This window comes from Oncorhynchus nerka, linkage group LG4, assembly GCF_034236695.1.
Source record: "Oncorhynchus nerka isolate Pitt River linkage group LG4, Oner_Uvic_2.0, whole genome shotgun sequence".
Lineage (NCBI taxonomy): Eukaryota > Metazoa > Chordata > Actinopteri > Salmoniformes > Salmonidae > Oncorhynchus > Oncorhynchus nerka.
Genome location: NC_088399.1, coordinates 52,220,461 through 52,243,382, shown reverse-complemented (window position 1 = coordinate 52,243,382; position 22,922 = coordinate 52,220,461). Strand labels below are relative to the sequence as shown.

The window sequence follows — 22,922 nt, the reverse complement described above, 5'->3', positions numbered from 1 at the left end:
GAGTGAGACGCCTGTGTGTTGTAGAAAGCGCATGCTTGCTTGCTTCCGTGAACATGCCCATAGAACTTGGGGAAAGGAAACTTTAGCGGAGCAGCACATATGAATCATAACTAACTAGCATAAATACATTTATAGAATAGCGACATAAAATAAAAGGTATGTTTTTCACTGCCACAGCGAATCGACGTGCCTTTTCAAGACCGCATGCAATAATTTCAAATGTGGAAATGTTTGCCTTAACGCGCCAACTACTACTAGTAGCTAGCTAATAATGATTCAATGCACCACTAGCTAGCCACTTACTGTAAGCAGGCGTCGAGTGTCACACGTTTATTAACAGTTTTAGCTAGCTATAAATTTAACAAACGTATTTTTGCACCCATGGAATGTCATTCATTGAGCAGTGCTCTATAGCTACATATATTGTTTAGCTAGCAGCAGTTGTTACCATAGAAATCCTCATTGTTTTGTTGGTGGCCCAGCCACCTACAGTCGTATGCACATCTTGCTTTAATAGGGCCCTGAGTTTTTCCAGGCCAGGATAAACCCAGAGCCCTGACCCTTGCTTTATCTCATAGCATGTGGCTTCATTTTATTATCTAAACCAGCACCATGGGTTTTATGCTGTCTAAATCTATGGACCAGAACTTCAAGAAGCAGCAGGAGTTCATGCTGCACAACGCACGGCTCCAGGTGAGATGCTTATACATAGCCTACCAAAGATTCCAATGAATTTCCCCATGTGAGAGGGTGGGATAATACACTTGTGCAGATTATACACAGGAGTCTGAATCATCTCTACTGACATGCCGGTCATACGTACCAGTAAAAATTTTAACATTACAATTATGGTCATTATTCAGAGAATATTTACATTATCTAAGATGTTAAGTCATCCTATGTATGTTTTCTACTTCTGGGAGGCAGTGCCGCCGCACATAGCAGTAAATGCAGCCAAAAAAATAGCCTATGATGCTACACGTGTTGTAAATAAGAATTTGTTCTTAACGGACTTTCGTAGGTTAATAAAGGTAATTTAAAAATGTACTTGTCAATTAGACCAGTGGTTCCCAAAATGGGGGCTTGGGTGTCTCCCCCTACCTCATGAAGTTTGAGAACCCTTGAATTAGACTACCTCACTATATCTCACCAGTTGGAAGCCAAGGAGATGATTTTAGTTACCGTTGTGTAGGCCGATGAATTGAGAAACATTTGATATGCATGGGGCCTATAAGAAGTGTGGTTCCAGGGCTTTTCAAAATAAGGTAATTATATAAAATGTCTGATTACATTCCCATGGCCTCAACATTAGACTTACCTGAAATGGGGATATAGCAGTTTATAATCTATTTAATGTTTGATGTGTTATTAAGTTAATTGATTTGACATCATAGGCTACTCAACCAATTTTACCACTGATTGCCCCCTATTGCAGTGGTTCTCAAACCTCTCCTCGGGGCCCCCAGAAGATTCACAATTTTGTTGTAGCCCTGAACTAGCTCACCTGATTCACTTACACACTACCCAAACGCGTCGCGAGCGCTGCAAAATACATTTACACATACATGTTATTCAATCATTTCACCCACACTGCTCGCATGTGCCAATGAGCGTCTGCATTGCCAAGCAACTAGAAGTCCATCGCGATGCAAGTCCTGCCTTTCCCATCTCCTCATTGGCTTTTAGAAGCATATACCCGCGTGCCATCTCCTCATTGGTTATACCCACGTGGGTGATTGAAAGATGAACTGAGGTCAGTCGGTTGTGGTAATACACCTTGTTAGGAAAGTTGGATGCCAATGGCCATAAAGTCCAAAGAAGAAAAAGCCTAGGAAGGAGAGAGAACTCGAAATGACTCGGATGACAGTTTTGTGTGTGGATTAATTGTCAGAGTAGAGGACCTTGTGCATTTCAGGTAAAATAACAACTCAATGTTTAGTTCCCAGGACAAATTGGCTAGCAACCGCAAGCTAGCTAAATAGGACAAATTAGCTAGCAACTGCAAGCTAGCTAGCTAAATTGCCATAAATGTTTAATGCTTTTTGACCTGTCCCCAAATTAATATAATTGGTTCAGAGTTTGTTTTGATATTTCAACTTGCGTGTCGTGATCGCGTTTGGTGTGGGGGGGACAAAATCGATATGCGTCCAGTTTGGGCATGGTGTTATAGTCAAGGGCTTGATGTTTAGTTGACAAGTTGAATCAGCTGTGCTAGCTTTAAAATTGATCAAATGCATGGAACAGGTGCAGGTCCCCAGGAGAAGTTTGAGAACCACTGCCTTATTGATGTTAGAAAAGTGTAAATGGCTCAAAGTGCTTACACCCCTGGTCTGTTATGTCTTCACGAATGCAAAAGCCATTACAAAGATTCATATATAAACCTATACAATTTGTGGACATTATATATTTCTGTATCTTGGAGGGAAGGTATAGACGTTTCAGGTGTGCCTGCCTACCCAGTGGGTAAAACTGGGCAAAACTGGTTAAAATTATGTCATTACAACGGTTGTAATGGCATCTTCTCAACCAGTTTTGCCAGGTTTCTGGTTGTAAAGATGTATTTTAAACGAGTTTTGCCCACTGAGTAGCACACATTTTATTTGTGCTCAGTAGTTTCCCCTAGATTCTAGAATATCACAGCAACCACAGTCTCTAAGATGAATTGAGGTGCTTCCATCCTCTCGGGGCTAGTTTAAGCAGGTTGTAAAACAACGATTTTATTGCAATCGTTAGAGGTGGCTTTTTGCAACAAGTTAAAAAGCTTTTTCCCTCCATTTTGTGGAAGAATACATTTAGCATGTTTGCCTGTGAGGCAAACAGCACCTGTGATCATTGTTTGTAGCAGAAGTGCCCATAGGTGGTGAAACTTATTAACGCCAGACATCATTGTTGTAAAAATACATACTGTAAAACGCCATTGTGTTATCATGTACCTAATGCAGCTTTTTTTTTTTTTTACATTCTTAAAAGGTAATGTGAGGACACAATCACCTAGAAATAGAACATTACTGTACTGTAGCCATCTCCTTGTCGATGTAAATTACTATCTGACACTTGGTAATGAATGGAATCGACCTGGCAATTTTAAAAGGATAGCTGGTGTATCTAGCATATGTCTTCTCCCTCTCTCCTGCATTAAGATGTCAAACCTACGTCACTGCTCATTGTAGTGGAATCTCAAACGTTTTATGTTATTGTCTATGATTTGATTATTAAATGGTCAGTTTTTATGGTGTGTCGTGCATGATTGAAGGCTATGACATTTTTTATTCATCATTATCAAAATATGGGAACAATAAGCCCTCAAATTATAGGGGTGTGTGTGTGGCCTGATGTTATGAGGAAGGTGGAACAGCATTGAATCTAGATGATTATTGCTCATAATTTAGTATTTGAAGACAGTCATTCACACCCGCCACTGTCTGGTCTTTCACAAAGCTCAAATTGTTTCCCTGCGTATGATGATATGTGAGATGATAAAACCTTATCACCATCAAAAAGTTATCTCCTAACTAGGCTCAACACACTAAAAATAAAAGTTGCTTTAGAAACTTGTCTTGATTATTTGAGATGGTCTCTATTGTTTGCGTTTGGTTTAATGCTCAGTCAAGAACATCCCTCCACATGGCCTTTAGGAAATGTCAGTGAACTTCCTCCACAGATTAATAACCACTTTGTCACCTCCATACTCCTCCTCCCTCGACTTCCCCACGCCTCCTGGCTTCCCGGATCCCTAACCCCCTATCTGACTATTCAGAACAGATTATATTTGAGCATGACTTTGCGTTAAAGCTTGAGTTGGTAAAGGTTCTTCATAGGCCTATGTCTTGGCTGCAGGGATTTGGTATAGCCCCATGCAATCAAAGTCCTACAAAACATTGGCCTTACTCAGACATCAATGTGGTACACACGAGAAGAAATCTTTCCTATCTGCCCGAATGCACTGGTGACCCCCTTTTGCGCTCCGAGGTATATAAAACAGTTAAATGGGCCCACTACTTACATGGACCTAATAAAAATACACACTGCCGGAAATAAGCCTTTAAAATACACTATACTTTATCTTAACTGTACATCTTTCCTCTGTGGTGTTTCCATTTTTTTAGTGGGGTTCTGCTTCCTTAGCCATCTCCAGTTTGATGACGCAACGTTGTTGGTGGCAAAACATGCTGAAATCGATGTCTGGTGGCCATACAATCTAAAGTGTCAAACCCATTTAAATTACTGCAGATGACAATTCCCCACCTGCCTGATTTTTATTTATTTTTTATTTTACCTTTATTTAACTAGGCGAGTCAGTTAAGAACAAATTCTTATTTTCAATGATGGCCTAGGAACAGTGGGTTAACTGCCTGTTCAGGGGCAGAACGACAGATTTGTACCTTGTCAGCTCGGGGATTCGAACTTGCAACCTTTCGGTTACTAGTCCAACGCTCTAACCACTAGGCTACCCTGCCGCCCCTGATGGTTAACCCTGGTGTGCTGGAAAAATGTCCTACCTGGCCCCATTCCATCATGGACACCTAGTCATCCCCCTCATTTCTAATTGCCGTATCACTCACCTCTCCACCAGATAGCTGATGTGTGGTGAGCGTTCTGGCACAAAAATGGTCGCCGGGCAGCACATTGGTGGTGGATTAGGTGAGTTTCAACCTATGTAAAGCGCTAGGAGTACCTCAGTTGGTAGAAAAGCACTATATAAATCCAATCAACTATTTATTATTAGGATGCCATTTGGGACACCTTCACTGGATTACTTTTCACTTTCTACTCTGTGACCCGGCCCAGTGAAAGGCCTGGTTGGAGGAGGTGATCTATTCGGGCTGGAACTACCAACGAGCTCCACCCTTCTCACGTCACAACACCTCCATCTCCCTCCATGCTCTATTCAGCAGCACTCTGTTAATGGCGTTAATGACACTCGGGCATTCAGGCAGACATGATACTTCCAGCTTCTTGAGGACACAATGGCTTTCATGATTGATTGGTCATGTAACTTCTTCACAATGGGTTGTGTGACTCTAAAATCAATTGAGTAATGACTCTCAAATTGAGCCAATCAGTCTCACTCTACCTCTCGTTATTCAGATCACCACATGAGAAAGAGTGGACGAAACGTCTGTTTGCAGAAATGTAAAGCTTGATGTTTTTATGAAATTCCATTTGAAATCTTGGAATCTAACAATTGTCTGGACTAGATTAAGCCTTGTCCTACACTAAAAATAACTTTCAATGGCGATCGCCGTTGAGCTTGTTTTTTTTTAACCATTCCTATAAATGTTCAGACAATGTCAGTGATATTTTTTTTTGTCATTATGTCCTTTACCATGTTGTCTTAGTGCTCTGTCAATTCTGGCCCACTTACCGTTCCAATATTCAATGTTGCCACAAATGACCAAAACAATATAAATTGTCATAAATCATCATCGCATGACATACTATAATTGATGTCCTTTTTACAGTGGGGTCCGAAATTGACACCCTTGACAGAAATGAGCAAAACTGTATAACATAAAAATTCTAATACAGAGCTTTATTGTATGCTCAAATGTTTTACAATTCTATTTTATGCTAATACAATTGGTCAGAGAAAGAGATTTTGTTAAAGTAATATATAATGTATAACCCCTGTTTTCAATGCATTTCAATTCCTCACCACGCGAGGATAACGGCACAGCCTTTTTCTAAAATGTTTTATGACATGGGAATCATTCCACCTCAAAAAGCACGAGGATTTTGACACCCACCATTTGATTGTTCTGAAATTGTTTCTGTAGTTAGAAACAGATAAGATTAGCATTCCTGAAATATTATTTGATCTTTGAGAAAATAAGCTAATAGACTCCACCCAAATTGGCCATTTGTAATTTATAGGATTCATATAATCTTCAATAAATATAGTACCTAACATCTGATTTGGACCATAATTCTTCCTAACAATGAGTAAGACACGAGGAATCCAATAACATTTTAAAAAGCCACCCACTGATCCCCCAACAACCAGTATACAGTATCAGTTCTCTGTCTGACAAGTAGTATGGAGCTGCTGCTTGGAGTATTGCTTCAACCTTTTGTAATGTACTCCCTGTGAATCTGGTGATGTTTTTTTCCACTGTTCAGAGAAATTAGCCATTGAATTTGATTTCATTATTTACCATACATTTGTGTGAAAGTACCAAGTTTTGCCCTCTAGATGCTGCTGTTCCTGATATTTCTTTCAATTTTGCTGGTCTCTTGTGTTTTAAATAGATCACAACATTTTATTTAACCAATAGCTTTTGTTAATGGTGAAAATAAATTGTGCTGTCAACCTCACAATTCAAGCTAGTCCTCCATGATAGCAATTCAGTTTTCAGTTTAATTTGCCTCCAGGAAACAGACCCTTGTGTGTGTGGTTTATTCCCTTTAAAAAAAGTTATGGATTGCCTCCCGAGTGGCACAGCGGTGTAATGCATTGCATCACAGTGTTGCAGCATCACTACAGCCTGGGGTTAGGGGAGGGTTTGGCCGGGAGGGCTTTAATTGGGTCATCGTGCTCTAGCGACTCCTTGTGTCATGCCGGTGCGCCTGCAGGCTGACTTCGGTCGTCAGTTGAGCGGTGTTTCCTCCGACACATTGGTGCGGCTGGCTTCCGGGTTAAGCGAGGGGGTTTTAAGAAGCACGGCTTGGCGGGTCAGGTTTTGGAGGACGTATAACTCAACCTTCGCCTCTCCCAAGCCCATTGGGGAGTTGCAGCAATGAGACGATTGTAATCATGAAATTGGGGAGAAAAAGGGGGTATAAAATAAAACATGACCAGATTCACAGGATATACATTACCAAGGATGAAGGAGCAATATTCAAAATCACATATTTATACTACTTGTCAAACAGAGAACTGAGACTGTGTACTGGTTGTTGTGGTGTGGATGGCTTTTGACCATTTTATTGGATACTCATTGTTAGGAAGAATGATGGTCCAAATTGAATGTTAAGAACTATATTTATTAAAGATCATATGAATCATATTAATTAAAATGGCCAATTTCGGTGTAATCAATTTTAGCTTAATTTAGAGATCAAATACAATTTCAATGAAATAATGTTTCAGGAATGCTAATCTTATCTGTTTTTAACTACAGACCCTATCTGAGATGGTTGGTGTCATGGCTTGTTGAAATGAGATTGAACTACCCATGGAGAACACATTGGGAGGGATCTTTATTCTTAGCAACCAGACATACTTTGGGCTGTAATTTTTGCTTTCTGCTGCTGGAAAACTTCCTTTTACGTCATAATGCAGCCAGTTTTGCCTGCTCAGTTCTGCTGCTTAACAAACGTATTTCTTACTGAGTGTAATGTCATAATGATGTCATTGCAACCAGTTTTGCCCACTCTTAGCTCTGACAAAGTGTGTTTCTGACCTTCCTGCCCGACCCCAGATGGAGAGACAGATCCTGATGCAGAATCAGATGAGAGAGAGACAGATGGCCATGCAGATAGCCTGGTCCAGGGAGTTCCTCAAATACTACGGCACCTTCTTCAGCCTGGCCGCACTAGGCCTCACCATCGGGTGGGTTCTCTGTAGTGTTAACTAGGCCAGTAGGCCTACAACATGTTTGTTCACATTAAGTCTGTTCTTCAATAGTTATAGATAGGACATGGATGAGGCCATTTCGATTCATAAATATTTGTATTAAGCTGGCACTTTATTTTAACTGTACGTCAGTGTCACACTATTGGCATAAGTATGACATGACAAATGATATCTTGACTTATTACTTTTGTTATGTCATTATGATGCTGTTATGATGTACAGTTCAAATGAAGTGTTAACAGATGGTTTGATTCTCAGAAACGTACAACGGCACACTGCTGCTGCCACAGCTTGCAGACCTGAGTGGCTGCATTTCCTACATGTTAGGTGTGAGAGGCTCACTGATCTAAAGGGTCAGGGGGTAACTGAATGATGTGAAGTGCAGTGGCCTTTAAAGCAACAACACTGTTTTATTTACAGCAGTGTCAAGGCTGTGTTGTAGTGCAGTTCATGACCTGTTATTCACATGCACATCTAGGTTGATGTAGATGGTAGATATGTTCTTTGTCAAAACACACAAGTCATATACAATGCCGCCCATCATGTTGTGTAAAGCAATATAATTTGTTTTAGAGCATATCAATGATTGTTCTAAGTATTTGTTGATTTGTCTTTGGCCATCATCAACATAAAAGTTATTGCACTGTCAATCCGACGTCTGCAGTGTCCGTACAGCATTTATTGCAATACGGCCACTGCAGAAGTCAGTGCATTCATTCATTCTTGCGCTTCACAGAGCAGAGCTGTTGTCAAGGAAGTGAGTTTGTGTGTATGCAGGCTTTAAGCCTTGGCCAGTGTTGATAATGTCAGCTAAACTGTGTGCCCCATCGTTGCAAAAATGAACATCTAGTGGTTTGAGAAAATGGTGGCGATAGATGGGGAAGCCATACTTCTAGCCCCTAGGCAACTTTGCAGTATTTGTTTTTTTAATGTATTATTTCTTACATTATTAGCCCAGATTTTTTTGTTGTGTTATAACATTGCCTGGAAGAACTTTTGGATATCAGAGTGACGGTAACTCGCCAGCATCCCGAATCAGATCCTTTGTTCGTATCTCCCAGGGCAATTTAACTGATTCCAGAGGTTGACCCAAAACACCGCCGGCGGAGAAGAGGTATTAGGAGTGGACTTCCAGTCCGATTCAGGAGGTGCACACATCATCCACCGCTTCCGAGTATATTACGCTCTAATAGTCTCTGGATAATAAAGTTGACGAGCTCAGGGCGAGGATTTTCTTCTAGAAATCAGGGATTGTAACATACTCTGTTTCACAGAAACATGGCTCTCTCAGGATGTACTGTCTGAGTCAGTACAGCCAGCTGGGTTCTCAGTTAATCGTGCAGACAGGAATAAATATCTCTCTGGAAAGAAGAAGGGCGGGGGTGTATGTTTCATGATTAACTACTCAGTGTTATTGTGATAACATACCGTAAGTCATGTCCTTTTGTTCACCCAACCTACTGTAGAATACCTCAATCAAATGCTGACCCTATCACCTCCCAAGAGGTTTGGTTATAGTCACAGCCGTGTATATTCCCCCTCAAGCCGATACAACGATGACCTTCGAACTTCACTGGACTTTATGAAAACTGGAAACCACAAATTCTGAGGCTGCATTTATTGTAACTGGGGAAAGCAAACAAAGCAAATTTGAGGAAAATGCTACCGAAGTTCTATCAACACATTGACTGTAGTACTTGCGCTGCTAAAACATTGGACCACTGCTACTCCATCTTCCGGGATGCCTACAAGGCACTCCCCCCGGCAAATCTGATTACGACTCCATTTTGCTCCTCCCTTCCTTAAAGGCATAAACTCAAACCGGAAGTGCCTGTGCTAAGGACTGTTCAACACTGGTCTGACCAATCGGAATCCATGCTTGATGATTGTTTTGATCACGCGGACTGAGAAATGTTCCGGGTAACCTCCGAGAATAATATTGATGAATACACTGATACGGTGACTGATATCATCAGGAAGTGTATAGGAGATGTTGTACCCACTGTGACTATTAAAACCTAACCGAATCAATAAACTGTGGAAAGATGGCAGCATTCGAGCAAAACAAAGCGTGAACCACCGCATTTAACCATGGCAAGGTGACTGGGAATATGGCCGAATACAAACAGTAATCAAAACAGGCAAAATGTCAGTGTGGAGTCGCAATTCAACGGCTCAGACACGAGACGTATGTGGCAGAGTCTACAGACAATCATAGACTACGAAGGGAAAACCAGCCACACCACGTACACTGACATCTTGCTTCCAGACAAGCTAAACACCTTCGCCCGCTTTGAGGATAACAGAATGCCACCGACACGGCCTGCTGCCAAGGACTCTGGGCTCTCTCCGTGGCTGACGTGAGTGAGACATTTAAGTTTGTTAACCCTCGCAAGGCTGCCGGCCCAGACGGCATCCCTAGCCGCTTCCTCAGAGCATGCGCAGACCAGCTGGCTGGAGTGTTTACGGACATCATCTCTCCCTATCCTAGTCTGCTGTCCCCAAATGCTTCAAGATGGCCACCATTGTTCCTGTATCCAAGAAAGCAGGTAACTGATTAAAATGAATATCGCCCCGTAGCACTCACTTTTGTCATCATGACGTGCTGTTTAGGGTATCTATCGTCAGCTATGCTAGTGATGACAGTTTTTCAACAACTCCACAAATTTCTTGTTCAAACTATAGCTTTGAAAAGTCGGTTTGGACATCTACTTTATGCATGACACAAGTAATTTTTCCAACAATTGTTTAGAGATTATTTCACTATCACAATTCCAGTGGGTCAGAAGTTTACATACACTAAGTTGACTGTGCCTTTTAAACAGCTTGGGAAATGATGTCATGGCTTTAGAAGCTTCTGATACGCTAAGTGACTTAATTTGAGTCAATTGGAAGTGTACCTGTAGATGTATTTCAAGGCCTACCTTCAAACTCAGTGCCTCTTTGCTTGACATAATTGGAAAATCAAAAGACATCTGCCAATAGACCTCCACAAGTCTGGTTCGTCTTTGGGAGCAATTTCCAAGCGCCTGAAGGTACCACGTTCATATGTACGAACAATAGTTCACAAGTATAAACTCCATGGGACCACTCAGCCATCATACCACTCAGGAAGGAGACGTGTTCTTTCTCCTAGAAATGAACGTACTTTGGTGCGAAAAGTGCAAATCAATCCCAGAACAACAGCGAAGGACCTTGTGAAGATAATGGAGGAAACAGGTACAAAAGTATCTATATCCACAGTAAAAATGAGTCCTATATCGACACTCAGCAAGGAAGAAGCCACTGCTCCAAAACCGCTATGAAAAAGCCAGACTACGGTTTGCAACTGCATAAGGGGACAAAGATCGTACTTTTTGGAGAAATGTCCTCTGGTCTGATGAAACAAAAATTGAACTGTTGGCCACAATGACCATCGTTATGTTTGGAGGAAAAAGGGGAGGCTTGCAAACCGAAGAACACCATCCCAACCGTGAAGCATGGGGGTGGCAGCATCATGTTGTGGGGGTGCTTTGCTGCAGGAGGGACTGGTGCAGGAAACAAAATAGATAGCATCATGAGGCGGAAAATTGTGGATATATTGAAGCAACATCTCAGGACATCAGTCAGGATGTTAAAAGCTTGGTCGCAAATGGGTCTTCCAAATAGACAATGACCACTAGCATACTTCGAAAGTTGTGGCAAAATGGCTTAAGGGCAACAAAGTCAAGGTATTGGAGTGGCCATCGCAAAGCCCTGACCTCAATCCTATTGACAATTTGTGGGCAGAACTGAACAAGCGTGTGCGAGCAAGGAGGCCTACAAACCTGACTCAGTTACACCAGCTCTGTCAGAAGGAATGGGCCAAAATTCACCGAACTTATTGTGGGAAGGTTGTGGAAAGCTACCCAAAACATTTGACCCAAGTTAAACCATTTAAAGGCAACGCTACCAAATACTATTTGAGTGCATGTAAACTTCTGACCCACTGGGAATGTGAATTAAGAAATAAAAGCTGAAATAAATCACTCTCTACTATTAGTCTGATATTTCACATTCTTAAAACAAAGTGGTGATCCTAACTGACCTAAGACAGGGAATTTTTACTAGGATTAAATGTCAGGAATTGTGAAACTGAGTTAAAATGTATTTTGCTAAGGTGTATGTAAACTTCCGACTTCAACTCTACAAGCCCTTAACCTACAATACAGATCAAATAATTCAAGGCCAATTTAACCAGCATGGCTACCACAGCATTCTGCAGCGATATGTCATCCCAAGTGGTTTGCGCTTGATGGGACTATCTTTTGTTTTTCAATAGGACAATGACCCAACACACCTCCAGACTGTGTAAGGGCTATTTGTCCAAGAAGGAGAGTGATGGAGTGCTGCATCAGATGACCTGGCCTCCACAATCCCCTGACCTCAACTAAATTGAGATGGTTTGGGATAAGTCGGACCGCAGAGTGAAGGAAAAGTAGCCAACAAGTGCTCAGCATATGTGGGAACTCATTCAAGACTGTTGGAAATGCATTCCAGGTGAAGCTGGTTGAGAGAATGCAAAGAGTGTGCAAGAAGTTCATCAAGGCAAAGGGTGGCTATTTGAAGAATCTTACCCTCCCTAAATGCTTGAAGAAAAAAAGTGACCCTCCCCTGTACCCAAAATAATAATACAAACATAACGTGGATGGCCGAGAGCAAGAGATGTAGTGCAACAGAACCAGTTACAACTGAAGTATCTGATTATCAATACATTTGCGAAAAAGCCATTTGTTTTTTTAACATGGCGGCCACATATAACCCAGTAGGCCTATATGCGCTTGTAACTGTTAACTATCCTTTTTAAATAATCGATTTTATTCCATGATATTGTTGTGTTGCGTGTGATAAGGGCATGGGAATATAAGAGCATCTGCTAGGCTAAATTAACAAACTATGCATGCATAGCTCACCGCATGATCCTCAAACCAAAGACTGTCCAAACTTGTGTTTCTAAAAGTGAATTCAAAAAGGCACTGTATAGCCTAGTAAGGCATTTTTCATTTAATTATTTAATTCTAAGTAATAATTTTGTAAAATGTATTTCAATACAGTTTAAATGTGAAATGTATAGGGATGCTGTTGCGTTGTCGAAATGCTGAGCGTTCCTTCTAGCCTGTAGAGCAGGGGTGTCAAACTCATTCCACCGAGGGCTGGTTGTCTGCGGGGTTTTCCCCCCCCCCACTTAAGACTTATACAACCAGGTGAGGGGAGTTCCTTACTAATTAATGACCTAGTGGAGCAAAAACCCACAGATACTCCAAGGAATGAGTTTGACACGTGCTGTAGTGTCACAAATTCTTCACAATTTCTTAAATGGCAGGCAATAGCCTCGAAATAATAATAATAATAAATAGCCTAAATAATTAGGCTACCTGGCTTGCTCCTGACTGATTTAGAGTGTAGTATATTGTTTAATTGCCTGTTGAAATGTTGGACATCAATTGAGTGACAAAATCACACATTACTTCCAAAGCAATGTGCATTTTTTGTCTTCACGGCTATAGAAGGTTGCTGCGCAGCCTCTGAATGTCAAATCAAAGATGTCCCATATGCATCGGAGTCACGTCTGGCATTTTGCAGCTTGCTTCTAGCATAAAACATTGCGTACTAAGGTGTTATAGATCACTTTATATAATCAGGTCCATAAATGTTAGGCCAATGCTTTTAGCCATTTTCTTGAACAAAAGCCACAATACCCTCACAATTCGAAAGAAATAGGCTCCAACACAAAGACCTATTGTTGTTAGTAGCCTAAAGTCAAATTAAAATGACAACTGTTTAAACTAAGGCCTGCCTCGAATTAGCCTACCTAACTACTTTCAGCTGTCCAGCTTCGCGGCTACCGCTCCATAGTAATGCAAGTTACTCAACTATTGCTTATTGCGAGGTCAGTAACTGATAAATAGCTTCATTATGGGCAATGAAACATTTAGTTTTTATTCAAATCAATTATAGCAGTAGCAAGCTTACCTCCGGTCCTCCTCATTTTCGGCCTCTCAAACTGAACAGGACATCAGTAGGCCTAGTCCGCAGGCACAGGTATTGCATTTCTGGGACAAATACAAAATTATTTTCGGGGGACACGTTTGACTAGCCTGCTGAAGTGCCACCGTACACAGCACAGTCATTGGTTAGGCAGCACAAAAGGGTTTACATCAGCAAGAGCAGGGCAGGCCAGGGCTTATAATTGGGTTAGCCTATTCATTGCAGTGTGTAATGTAATGTAGCCTAGTTTTATATACACCATCCCAGCAGCACAAAAACTTGAAGGAAGAGTACATTATCTTAGAAATATAACTTTGCCATGTGCTTCTCCAAACATGCTCTTCGTATAGCCTAGGCCTATTGTACAGGCTATGGATCATTTGATTGAGATCACACTAGGCGCACTTGATATTGCGTGCCCAGTAGAGAATTAGGGATGGGGGGCAGCATCGGGCACACATCTAGATATAATAAGCGACTAATTCTCAAACACTGAGCAATATGACATTTAATCTATTAAAAATGTAATTACCCTCTGGACTCAATAAATTATACTAAACCCTCCCCCATTTTCCTCCAGGTAACAATTGGGTAAATTTCGACCGCTCCCAAACTGCCATTGGTAATAAGAACAGTGACTGTGTGTTTGTTCACAGAAACATGTATGGAGCCAGCACATGGAGACTTGCAAGATGTGATGAAGTCCAGACTGATTTGATACTGATGTCTCTGAATGGAGAGAGACCTGGCACTCGGCATAAACATTTTACTAGACACAACTTTGACTTGTATCGTCTTCTTTTATTATTGAATTGAATGGTATCAGTCAAAAATGGGGAGGGAGAAACCCTGTGTATTCTGCACCAGGATCATGGAACTCCTGTTGTATATGGGACACCACCCAGGAAGGTATGACCACTGACATGTTGGCCAAGGTGGCCCCATTACCACCAGACAAAATGACAATAAGCACAGTATCTGTATCGGCTGGGAATGACAATGAAAGGTGCACAATGTTATATTAGCATGACACTGCTTCTATGGTGTGATATAAAAGGTTGCTTATTCTACATGAACCTGTTACATTTGAAAGTTATCAAAAAAACACAGTTTAGAATATCTAGGTAAGTTCAGCAATTGCATTCTTCTCGTATTACTCTGTAGGCTACTGACCAATTCAAAGTTTTCTCCGGCATCTCACCATACATCTAGCCTGTAGTTATTGAACTCAACCCGCAGGAGGTATATTTGTTTTGATTGAGTGGGGGGAAACAGCTGCGGGCAAGGTTCTGACAGATGGGTGTCTTGGTGGTGGAAAGGACACACCCACATCAAACCACACCCCTAAGCCAACTCACGTTTGGCTTCTGTCATGGCCTGCCAGCATTTCTTGAGGAGCAAGCCAAAAAAACGTAGCCCAGCGGGTGCAGTTCCCTTTTAATTGTTAGTGGAACATTAGACTGTCACAGAGATAAACTATCTCCCACTCTTGCAGTGCCATTAAGAAGAAGAAGCCTGTTCTCTTTGCCCCTGTCGTGCCTCTCAGTTTTGTCCTGGCCTATCAGATGGACATGGCGTATGGAACGCTAATCTACCGAATGAGGGGTAAGTACTTCTCCCTCTAGCATGTGCACAGACAGCTGACCCAAAACATATTTTGAAAACTCATGTTTTATTTTCATTGTCCTTTCACCGTGGATGCGTAACCAGGTCAATGCAGTAAAGCTCAGCTCGGTAATGTGAAAGGGGTATTTTAGCTCACAATCACATCTTAGTGATTTCACCGAGACAGGGTTGTCAATCACCTAATTTCAGGATAAAAAAATCACCTTAAGAAGAAAAAGACAGATCTTGCTTTGATTTGTGTGACTTCTCTCTGTCAAACTTCAAACATTCTGGGACATTGTTTATTGGGTTCCATGCTCATTAGGTACCCCATCTGGGCTGCTTTTAAAGTCACTTCCGAAAGCTTCACTGCTTCACAAAAATACTTGGGTTTGATTTTCTTTCAGCCAACCAGAAACCTTCCAAGGCATATCCACCCTCAGATAAATTGAAAGATACATTAAATGTGGGAAAACCAAATTCTTGCTGTAGTCAGTTACTACAGTATAGAGTAGATGTGATTTCAACAATACCCACAGCAGACCACCACAGTTTGATATCAGTATCTTGGATGAAAGCAATAACCTAATTTCTGTGATCTGAAAAGAAAATGAACAATAAAGTATTCTTTGCTTGCTTGATGTCACTTCCTGCTTGTGTGGGTCCCCAGGAGAGGCGGAGAGCATCATGGTCTCAGAACATGACCGATTGGACCTTCCACACGGTGTGCCCAACTTCGAGAGCATTGAGAAGGCAAGAAGAGCTAAGACCGCCCTCGGCTCCCTCTTTGAGAAATGACACTGTCATGATGGGTGTGTTGTCCAGTGTCACACCCCTCTGATCTCCACCCCTGGAAGTGAGTGAGTGATGCTCCTCGGTCCCCAAGATCAACGTTCATCAGGTCTTCACATGCTATCGAAATGATCGGAAACTCTGTAAATACAAGTACATAGTTAGATATTTTAGCGTTTCTGATCATTCCGATAGCACATGAATGCGAAATTACACAGCCAGCCATGCACATAGGACACTTATTGGGCTGACCTAGGAATGACTGTTGTGATCAAAATCTGCCTTGTTTTAGAATTATCTACACCAGTGGTGTTCAGATATATAGTTAATGGAAAATGGGTTTGTTTCATTTTAGCCTTAGAATTTGTGGCCACATTAAAATGGACTTCAAATGCCTAAGATGAATGGTAAGCAGTCACTACTCAGCCCTACACTACTGTCAAAAGTTTGTAAACGTTGTATAAAAAAATGAATTGCCATTGTAAAAGAAGTCAACTGCTGATGATACTACTAATAAAATATGATTGTCTGTACGCAGGACCATGTGGGTATTTCTCATGACAAAGTTTACTTTCTGGAATAGAAAAAAATCATATCAATTTCCACTATCACAGTACCGGTCATCATTTACTGCAGATGAAGATTCGATTGGAAGCAGTCTCGAGTGTATAGCTCTGAGCTGTTTCCAAACACCAAATCCGAACAGTGACATTTCACTGTAATTCTGCTACATGAAAGGATTTATACCCAGAATACGTATTTAAAAAAAAAAAACATGAATTCATTATGTATCTAAAGTGTCTGGAATCCTTTTCTACACATTCTTTGTGTGTGTGAGAGCGAGCATGCACACGCGGCTAGGGAAGTAGGGGTTCTGATCGTGTTGCAGCACCCCCTGATGAATCAGAATTTCAAGTTTGGGGGGGGGATATATATATATATTTTTTTTCTTACAAAAGTAGTGCACTAGGACTTTACTAATCCTGTATGAGAGTACCAAAAAATGTAAGCACCCCCACCCCTAAACATCTTCCAGGGCCACTCTTGCAAGCCTGTGTGCAATTGTTGGGGGTTGTTATCAAGCGGAGGTGGATGGAGTGTAGAGTAATATGACTCACACACCCAGGATGGTAATGGTGTGGGGTTAGTGACTATAAAAGATGGACCAGTAGCAAACAGACCACAAGAAGCATCACGGGATAGTGAGGTACCTAATGACATCCTATTGAAGTCTACATTGACAAGAGAACGTGGACTCACTGAACAGCATAGCATCTCAGAACACACCTGCACCAGGACCACACACTAGTGTAACTTTAGTTCATCTCTCTCACAAGGAAACCAGCTCTAAACTGAAAATGCTACCAAAGCTTTCCTTTGTCATCCTTGTGTGTGTTGGTACTTTGTTAATATGTACAAGCACTCAAAGCCTATCGCGAGACAATGGGATGAAACTGTGCGGCAGAGAGTTCATAAGAGCCGTTATCTTCACGTGCGGCGGGTCCCGTTGGAAACGGTCCTTAGATGAAGACTTGGGTAAGTAGGTACATCTTTAAGGTTATTCATGCAAACACTTGTCGATGATGTTGAACTGGTCAAACTTGTACTTTTCTCCGCAGCTGCAGTAAGACGTATTGTGTAAATCTCATGTGACTTGGGCACCGCATTAAATCGTTTTGGTAGGCCTACTCAGTCTTATTTTCGATTTTAAAAGATACAACAAGCTATGGTCTAAAAATCCAAATTTGCAGTCTAGGTTTTTGAAAGAAAGGCGCATCTATTCAATCAAGATTTTGGTACATTTGGTCAATTCTGTCCCAGAGAACGATGGAGAGACGTTTCAGCGTGATAGTGATAGTAGCCTACTTCAGAACCACCCACAGTTTATTGGTTGGAGAATTAGAAAATAGTGATCGCTGCTTTTTCCTCTGTAGAAATATGGTACCCTGTTGGACTGATTACTGAGAAGTACACTAATTGAAACGCAATCAACATTATTTTGTAATTTCCTATGTAAAAGTTAAGAGCGCATTCAATTATTAGTACGGTGGACCTGCAATGTACTCTGCACGGTTTCTGACCGTGATAGCTGGCCGTGCAGTAACCTCTGATTTTTACTGAAATTAAAAAAAGAACCCAGCATTTTGGGGGATTTTCACTGTCATTGTATGCATTCACATGAGTCTATGCATTAAAGTGTAGATTAAAATAAATACATAATGAGTGTCTCACTAGTCTCGTTTATACCTGGCTCTAAAATACTCTTGTTCTCTTGTCTCTTGTTCACATTCTGATTGTGCCCATATTTGTCGACAGGCAAATAGACAATCAAAATATTAATTGTGAACTGATTTTGATCAGATCTTTCTGACCACCTCCGGAGGTAGCCAAGACGCATCTTGTAAGGATATTCTCGAAGTATAAACAAATCCTGACAACAAAAGCATAGCCTATAAATTTGGCCAATTTCACGGTTGTCCCGCCCTCATAAAATACACCACACCGGCCAGTCGAGGTATTAAGTATGGACAACGACAGGTTACCTCTACAAATCCTCCAGAATTAAGATCATGGTCTTCAATAGAAACCAAGTGCCTTCTGGCACTGTGGTCGGATGCCATAGTCCAATCGGAATTAGATAACACGTATAGAAATAAAGACATTTACGAAGATATCGTTCCGAATACACGAGAAAGGGTTCACATGTCCAATGCCAGCGCAACATCAAATATTTGAAAACATATTAAAGAAAGGTCAATGACTGTAATAGCAGGAGTGGGAATGGGATAACCCAGAGCCCATTTTTATTTGGAGCTGGATGCAGTATTGTGGCCATCCCATGATCCCACCAACGCCCACCGTTCATTCTGGACAGCGCTGTGGATGATAAAGAAATGGTGACCGTTTAATTAACATTTTTGTATTGTGGGCTCTATTCGAACCGCATCTCGGAAATGCAGCTTTGCATCGTGGTTGAAATGTAAAAATGTATGTTCCCGCTTTAGCGGAAACTGCATTCGCAGTAGACTACTTATATCGGTTCATTCTGAAATTACCTTTACATTTATAGGCTATAGCGGAATCTTGTAACGCTTCATCGTTACAGATTGAACAGAGCCCTAATTCATGTTGCTATTATCAGATATTAAAAAAAGTGGTATTTATACAGAACGAAAATATAAACGCAACATGCAACAAATAAGGATTTGATTGAGTTTTTCTTAAATAAAGTATCAGTCAACTGAAATAAATTACTTAGGCCCTAATCTATGTATTTCACATGACTGGGCAGGGGCGCAGCCATGGGTGGGAGATCATAGGCCCACACAAAAGGGCTTTATTACAGACAGAAATTTTCATCAGCTGTCAGAGTGGCTGGTCTCAGGTGAAGAAGCCAGATGTGGTCGTGAGGCCGGTTGAATGTACTGCCAAATTCTCTAAAATGACATTGGAGGCAGCTTATGGTAGAGAAATGAACATAAAATTATCTTGCAACAGCTCCAGTGGACATTCCTGCAGTCAGCATGCCAATTGCACTCCCTCAACTTGAGACATCTGTGGCATTGTGTTGTGTGGCCTTTTATTGACCCCAGCACAAGGTGCACCTGTGTAATGATCATGCTGTTTAATCAGCTTCTTGATATGCCAACCTGTCAAGTGGATGGATTATCTTGGCAGAGGAGAAACGCTCACTAACAGGGATGTAATCAAATTTGTGTGCAAAATTTGAGAGAAATCTTCATTTTGTGCATATGGAAAATTTCTGTGATCTTTTATTTCAGCTCATGAAACAAACACTACATGTTGTGTTTGTCCAGTATATAATAGTGGCTGGTCTATGGAAATTGTATAAAAATCCTCTGGCTCTAAAGGTAGCCTACAGGTGGAAAATTAGGCCTACAATATATACACGATATACAAAAATATTCAAATATTCCCTTCAAATTAGTGGATTCTGATATTTTAGCCACACCTGTTGCTGGCAGGTGTTAAAGCTGCCCCGGTCAAATAGGTACTGTTATCGTAAAGTAGAAATGTCTAGGAGCAACAACGGTTCAGCCGTGAATTGGTAGGCCACACAAGCTCACAGAACAGGACCGCCGAGAGCTGCAGTGCGTAAAAATGGTCTTTCCTCAGTTGCAACACTCACTACCAATTTCCAAACTGCCTTTGCAAGCAATGTCAGTACAATAACTGTTAGTCGGGAGCATCATGAAATGGCTTGCCATGGCTGAGCAGCCGCACACAAGCATAAGATCACCATGCGCAATGCCAAGCGTCGGTTGGAGTGGTGTGAAGCTCGCCACTATAGGACTCTGGAGCAGTGGAAATGCTTCTCTGGATTGGTGAAGCGTGATGTGATTCATCATCTGGCAGTCCGATGGACGAATCTGGGTTTGGTGGATGCCAGGAAAACAATACCTACCCTAATGCAACTGTAAAGTTTGGTGTAGGAGGAAAAATGGTCTGGGGCTGTTTTTCATGGTTCGGGCTAGGCCCCTTAGTTCCAGTGAAGAGAAATCTTAATGCTACAGCATATGATGACAGTCTAGACAATTCTGTGCTTCCAACTGTGTGGCAACAGTTTGGAGAAGGCCCTTTCCTGTTTCAGCATGACAATAGCCCCGTCCATACAGAAATGCTTTGTCGAGACCGTTGTGGAAGAAATTGACTGGCCTGCACAGAGCCCTGACCTCAACCCCATTGAACACTTTTGGGATGAATTGGAACACCGACTGCGAGCCAGGCCTAATCGCCCAACATCAGTGCCTGACCTCACTAATGTTCTTGTGGCTGAATGGAAGCAAATGTTCCAACATTGAGTGGAAAGCCTTCCCAGAATAGTGGAGGCTGTTATCACAGGGGGGAGGGCAACTCCATATTAATGCCCAACGAGCAGGTGTTCACATACCTTTGGTCATGTAATGTACCTTGCCATACACTTGTCAGGCACTGCGCTCTTCTACTGCGACTCCATCATCGTCCATCACATCATCCCCAACACATTTGTAGTAGGCCTATATCAGTCTATCAACCCTCGATGAGTGAAAGTGACTGTTTCTGAATTATCACTGATCAATTATTTGGAAGGAACCACAGTCATTCTCCCAGCATGTTACATTTCTGTTCCTTTGGTAGAACTGTTTAGGTCTAGTGTAAAATCTTTATTGAATTCTGTTCTATTATATTCTGTGAATCTGAGCATTTTCCAGACTAATAGCTAGCAATAAAGTGCAGAAGATGTCCAAACTGATTCGTAAAGGCGCATAGCTTTCTGTCAGCATGAGCGAGGCAACTTCCGCAATTACAAATAATTTGGAATAAAAAAAAGTGCATGAGCTGACGAGGTTATCGGGACAGTGTTAAGCCCAGTATTAAATTGTTGGGTAACAAAAGTAGGCCGTAATTATGTGAGTATAACTATTGAGTATAAAAGTATGCTTTTTTTCCCCCTGTTGATTTACACAGCTTGTGTCATAAGGAAAGTCCAAGGCAGGTTGGATTAGTTTGCATACAGGGAGGGATGAGGGAATCTGGTCACAATGAAGAGGCAGTCGGCAGAAAGGAGACATTTAAAACCTTCTATAGAAGCAACAATACTTGATCAGATAGTTATCGGCTCATCTTGATTGGATGATGACAACCAAGAGGTGTACTCACCCCTACTGACTGCCCCCCCCTAATGCTCTGACTTCTTCCAGATCTCTTCCATGTCAGAGAGGGCGAGGACAGCAGACTCAACTGGCCTCATGGTCTGGACCAGGCCACAGTAGCAGACCACCCTCTCCAGCTCTCCTCCTCATCCCCCACCTCCCTGGCTGAACTCTTCTCACTCCTGGGTGGAGTGGGAGACCATAGGGGGTCCGCGGCCAACCTCGACCCCAGTGATGAGCTCCAGAATCATGCATCGGTGTTGGGAGGAGTGGGGGGAGCCAGAGAGCTGGCCAGGAGCCCAAGCATCAATTGGCAACGCCGCAACAGGCGAAAGAGCAACTTTTCCTTGGGCGTAGCTGGCATGTGCTGCAACCAGGGTTGCACTAAGAATGACATTGGGCGTCTGTGCTGAGACTGGGGCAGTGGGCAACAGGATGGTGGAGGTAGAGCTGCCCTAGCCTGGGTTTATCTGACCACACACCTCTCTGTGTTATTGGAGTGTGGGTGAAAGGTTAGCCGTTTTCTTTTCAGTGTTTGACTAGGTTGTTAATGGGAGAAATTTCAACACAGGCTGGCTCAGGGGTTCCCAAACTCTGTCCTCGGGACCCCAAGGAGTGCACGTTTGGGTTTTACCCTAGCACTGCACAGCTAATTCAAATAATCATCAAGCTTGGATCATTCAAATCAGCTGTGTAGTGTTAGGGCAAAAAAACTAAATGTGCACTCCTTGGGGTCCCGAGGACCAGGTTTGGGAAATGCTGGGCTAGCTGTTTAAATGGCTTTGTACGCTTTTCTGTATAATGTGCAAGGCAAATAGTTTGCAATTGCGGTTTGCATGTGTTATTGCTCAAATGTTGTTTCATCATTAAATTAATTACTGAAGCAAGAGCACTTATGCACTTCCCTGAGAAATACAATTGTTTGAATGACTTGAAAAATGCATCCCCACCAAGAATACCCCATTGAAATACTGTGAACATATGTTAAGTGTATGTAAATGTACAACTCATTGAACATCAATATAAAGTCTATTTTGGAAATCACATCTTGTCCACGTCAATGTCTCATCCACTAAATGGAAAAGCAAAAAATGTCCTCGCTATATAATAACACATTGGTATTTATTAGGTTAATCAAAAATAAATAATTTCATGTCTGCATTCGACCTGGGGTAAAACCACATTAGTTAGCCATTACTCAATGTTTACTGTAGCTGACACCATGGTAACAGTCAGGCAATAAGGAAAAATAAGCTCTTATTTTCCCTTAGCTTCTCTCCCCCCACTAC

At 41.8% G+C, this 22,922-nt stretch overlaps 2 protein-coding genes across 4 annotated transcripts; both read left to right on the top strand.

The window, feature by feature from the left end:
- Nucleotides 1-39: 39 nt before the first annotated feature.
- On the top strand, nucleotides 40-16,512 carry plgrkt (plasminogen receptor, C-terminal lysine transmembrane protein). 3 transcript variants are annotated; one of them, XM_029628487.2, is made up of 5 exons: nucleotides 40-156; nucleotides 609-693; nucleotides 7,422-7,552; nucleotides 15,078-15,187; nucleotides 15,858-16,512. In XM_029628487.2, exons 2-5 carry the CDS (start codon nucleotides 613-615, stop codon nucleotides 15,983-15,985), a joined length of 450 nt encoding a protein of 149 aa, XP_029484347.1. In that variant the 5' UTR covers nucleotides 40-156; nucleotides 609-612; the 3' UTR covers nucleotides 15,986-16,512. The 3 variants fall into 3 exon arrangements, with proteins under 3 accessions (XP_029484347.1, XP_064873721.1, XP_029484356.1); XM_065017649.1 differs by lacking the exons at nucleotides 40-156; nucleotides 609-693 and adding an exon at nucleotides 1,826-1,915; XM_029628496.2 differs by lacking the exons at nucleotides 40-156; nucleotides 609-693 and adding an exon at nucleotides 4,574-4,641.
- A 668-nt stretch (nucleotides 16,513-17,180) lies between these two features.
- Nucleotides 17,181-22,655, top strand: rln1 (relaxin 1). Its single transcript, XM_029643477.2, has 2 exons — nucleotides 17,181-17,515; nucleotides 21,682-22,655. The coding sequence occupies exons 1-2, from the start codon at nucleotides 17,338-17,340 to the stop codon at nucleotides 22,044-22,046; spliced, it is 543 nt and encodes a 180-aa protein (XP_029499337.1). The 5' UTR covers nucleotides 17,181-17,337; the 3' UTR covers nucleotides 22,047-22,655.
- The last annotated feature ends 267 nt before the right edge of the window (nucleotides 22,656-22,922 follow it).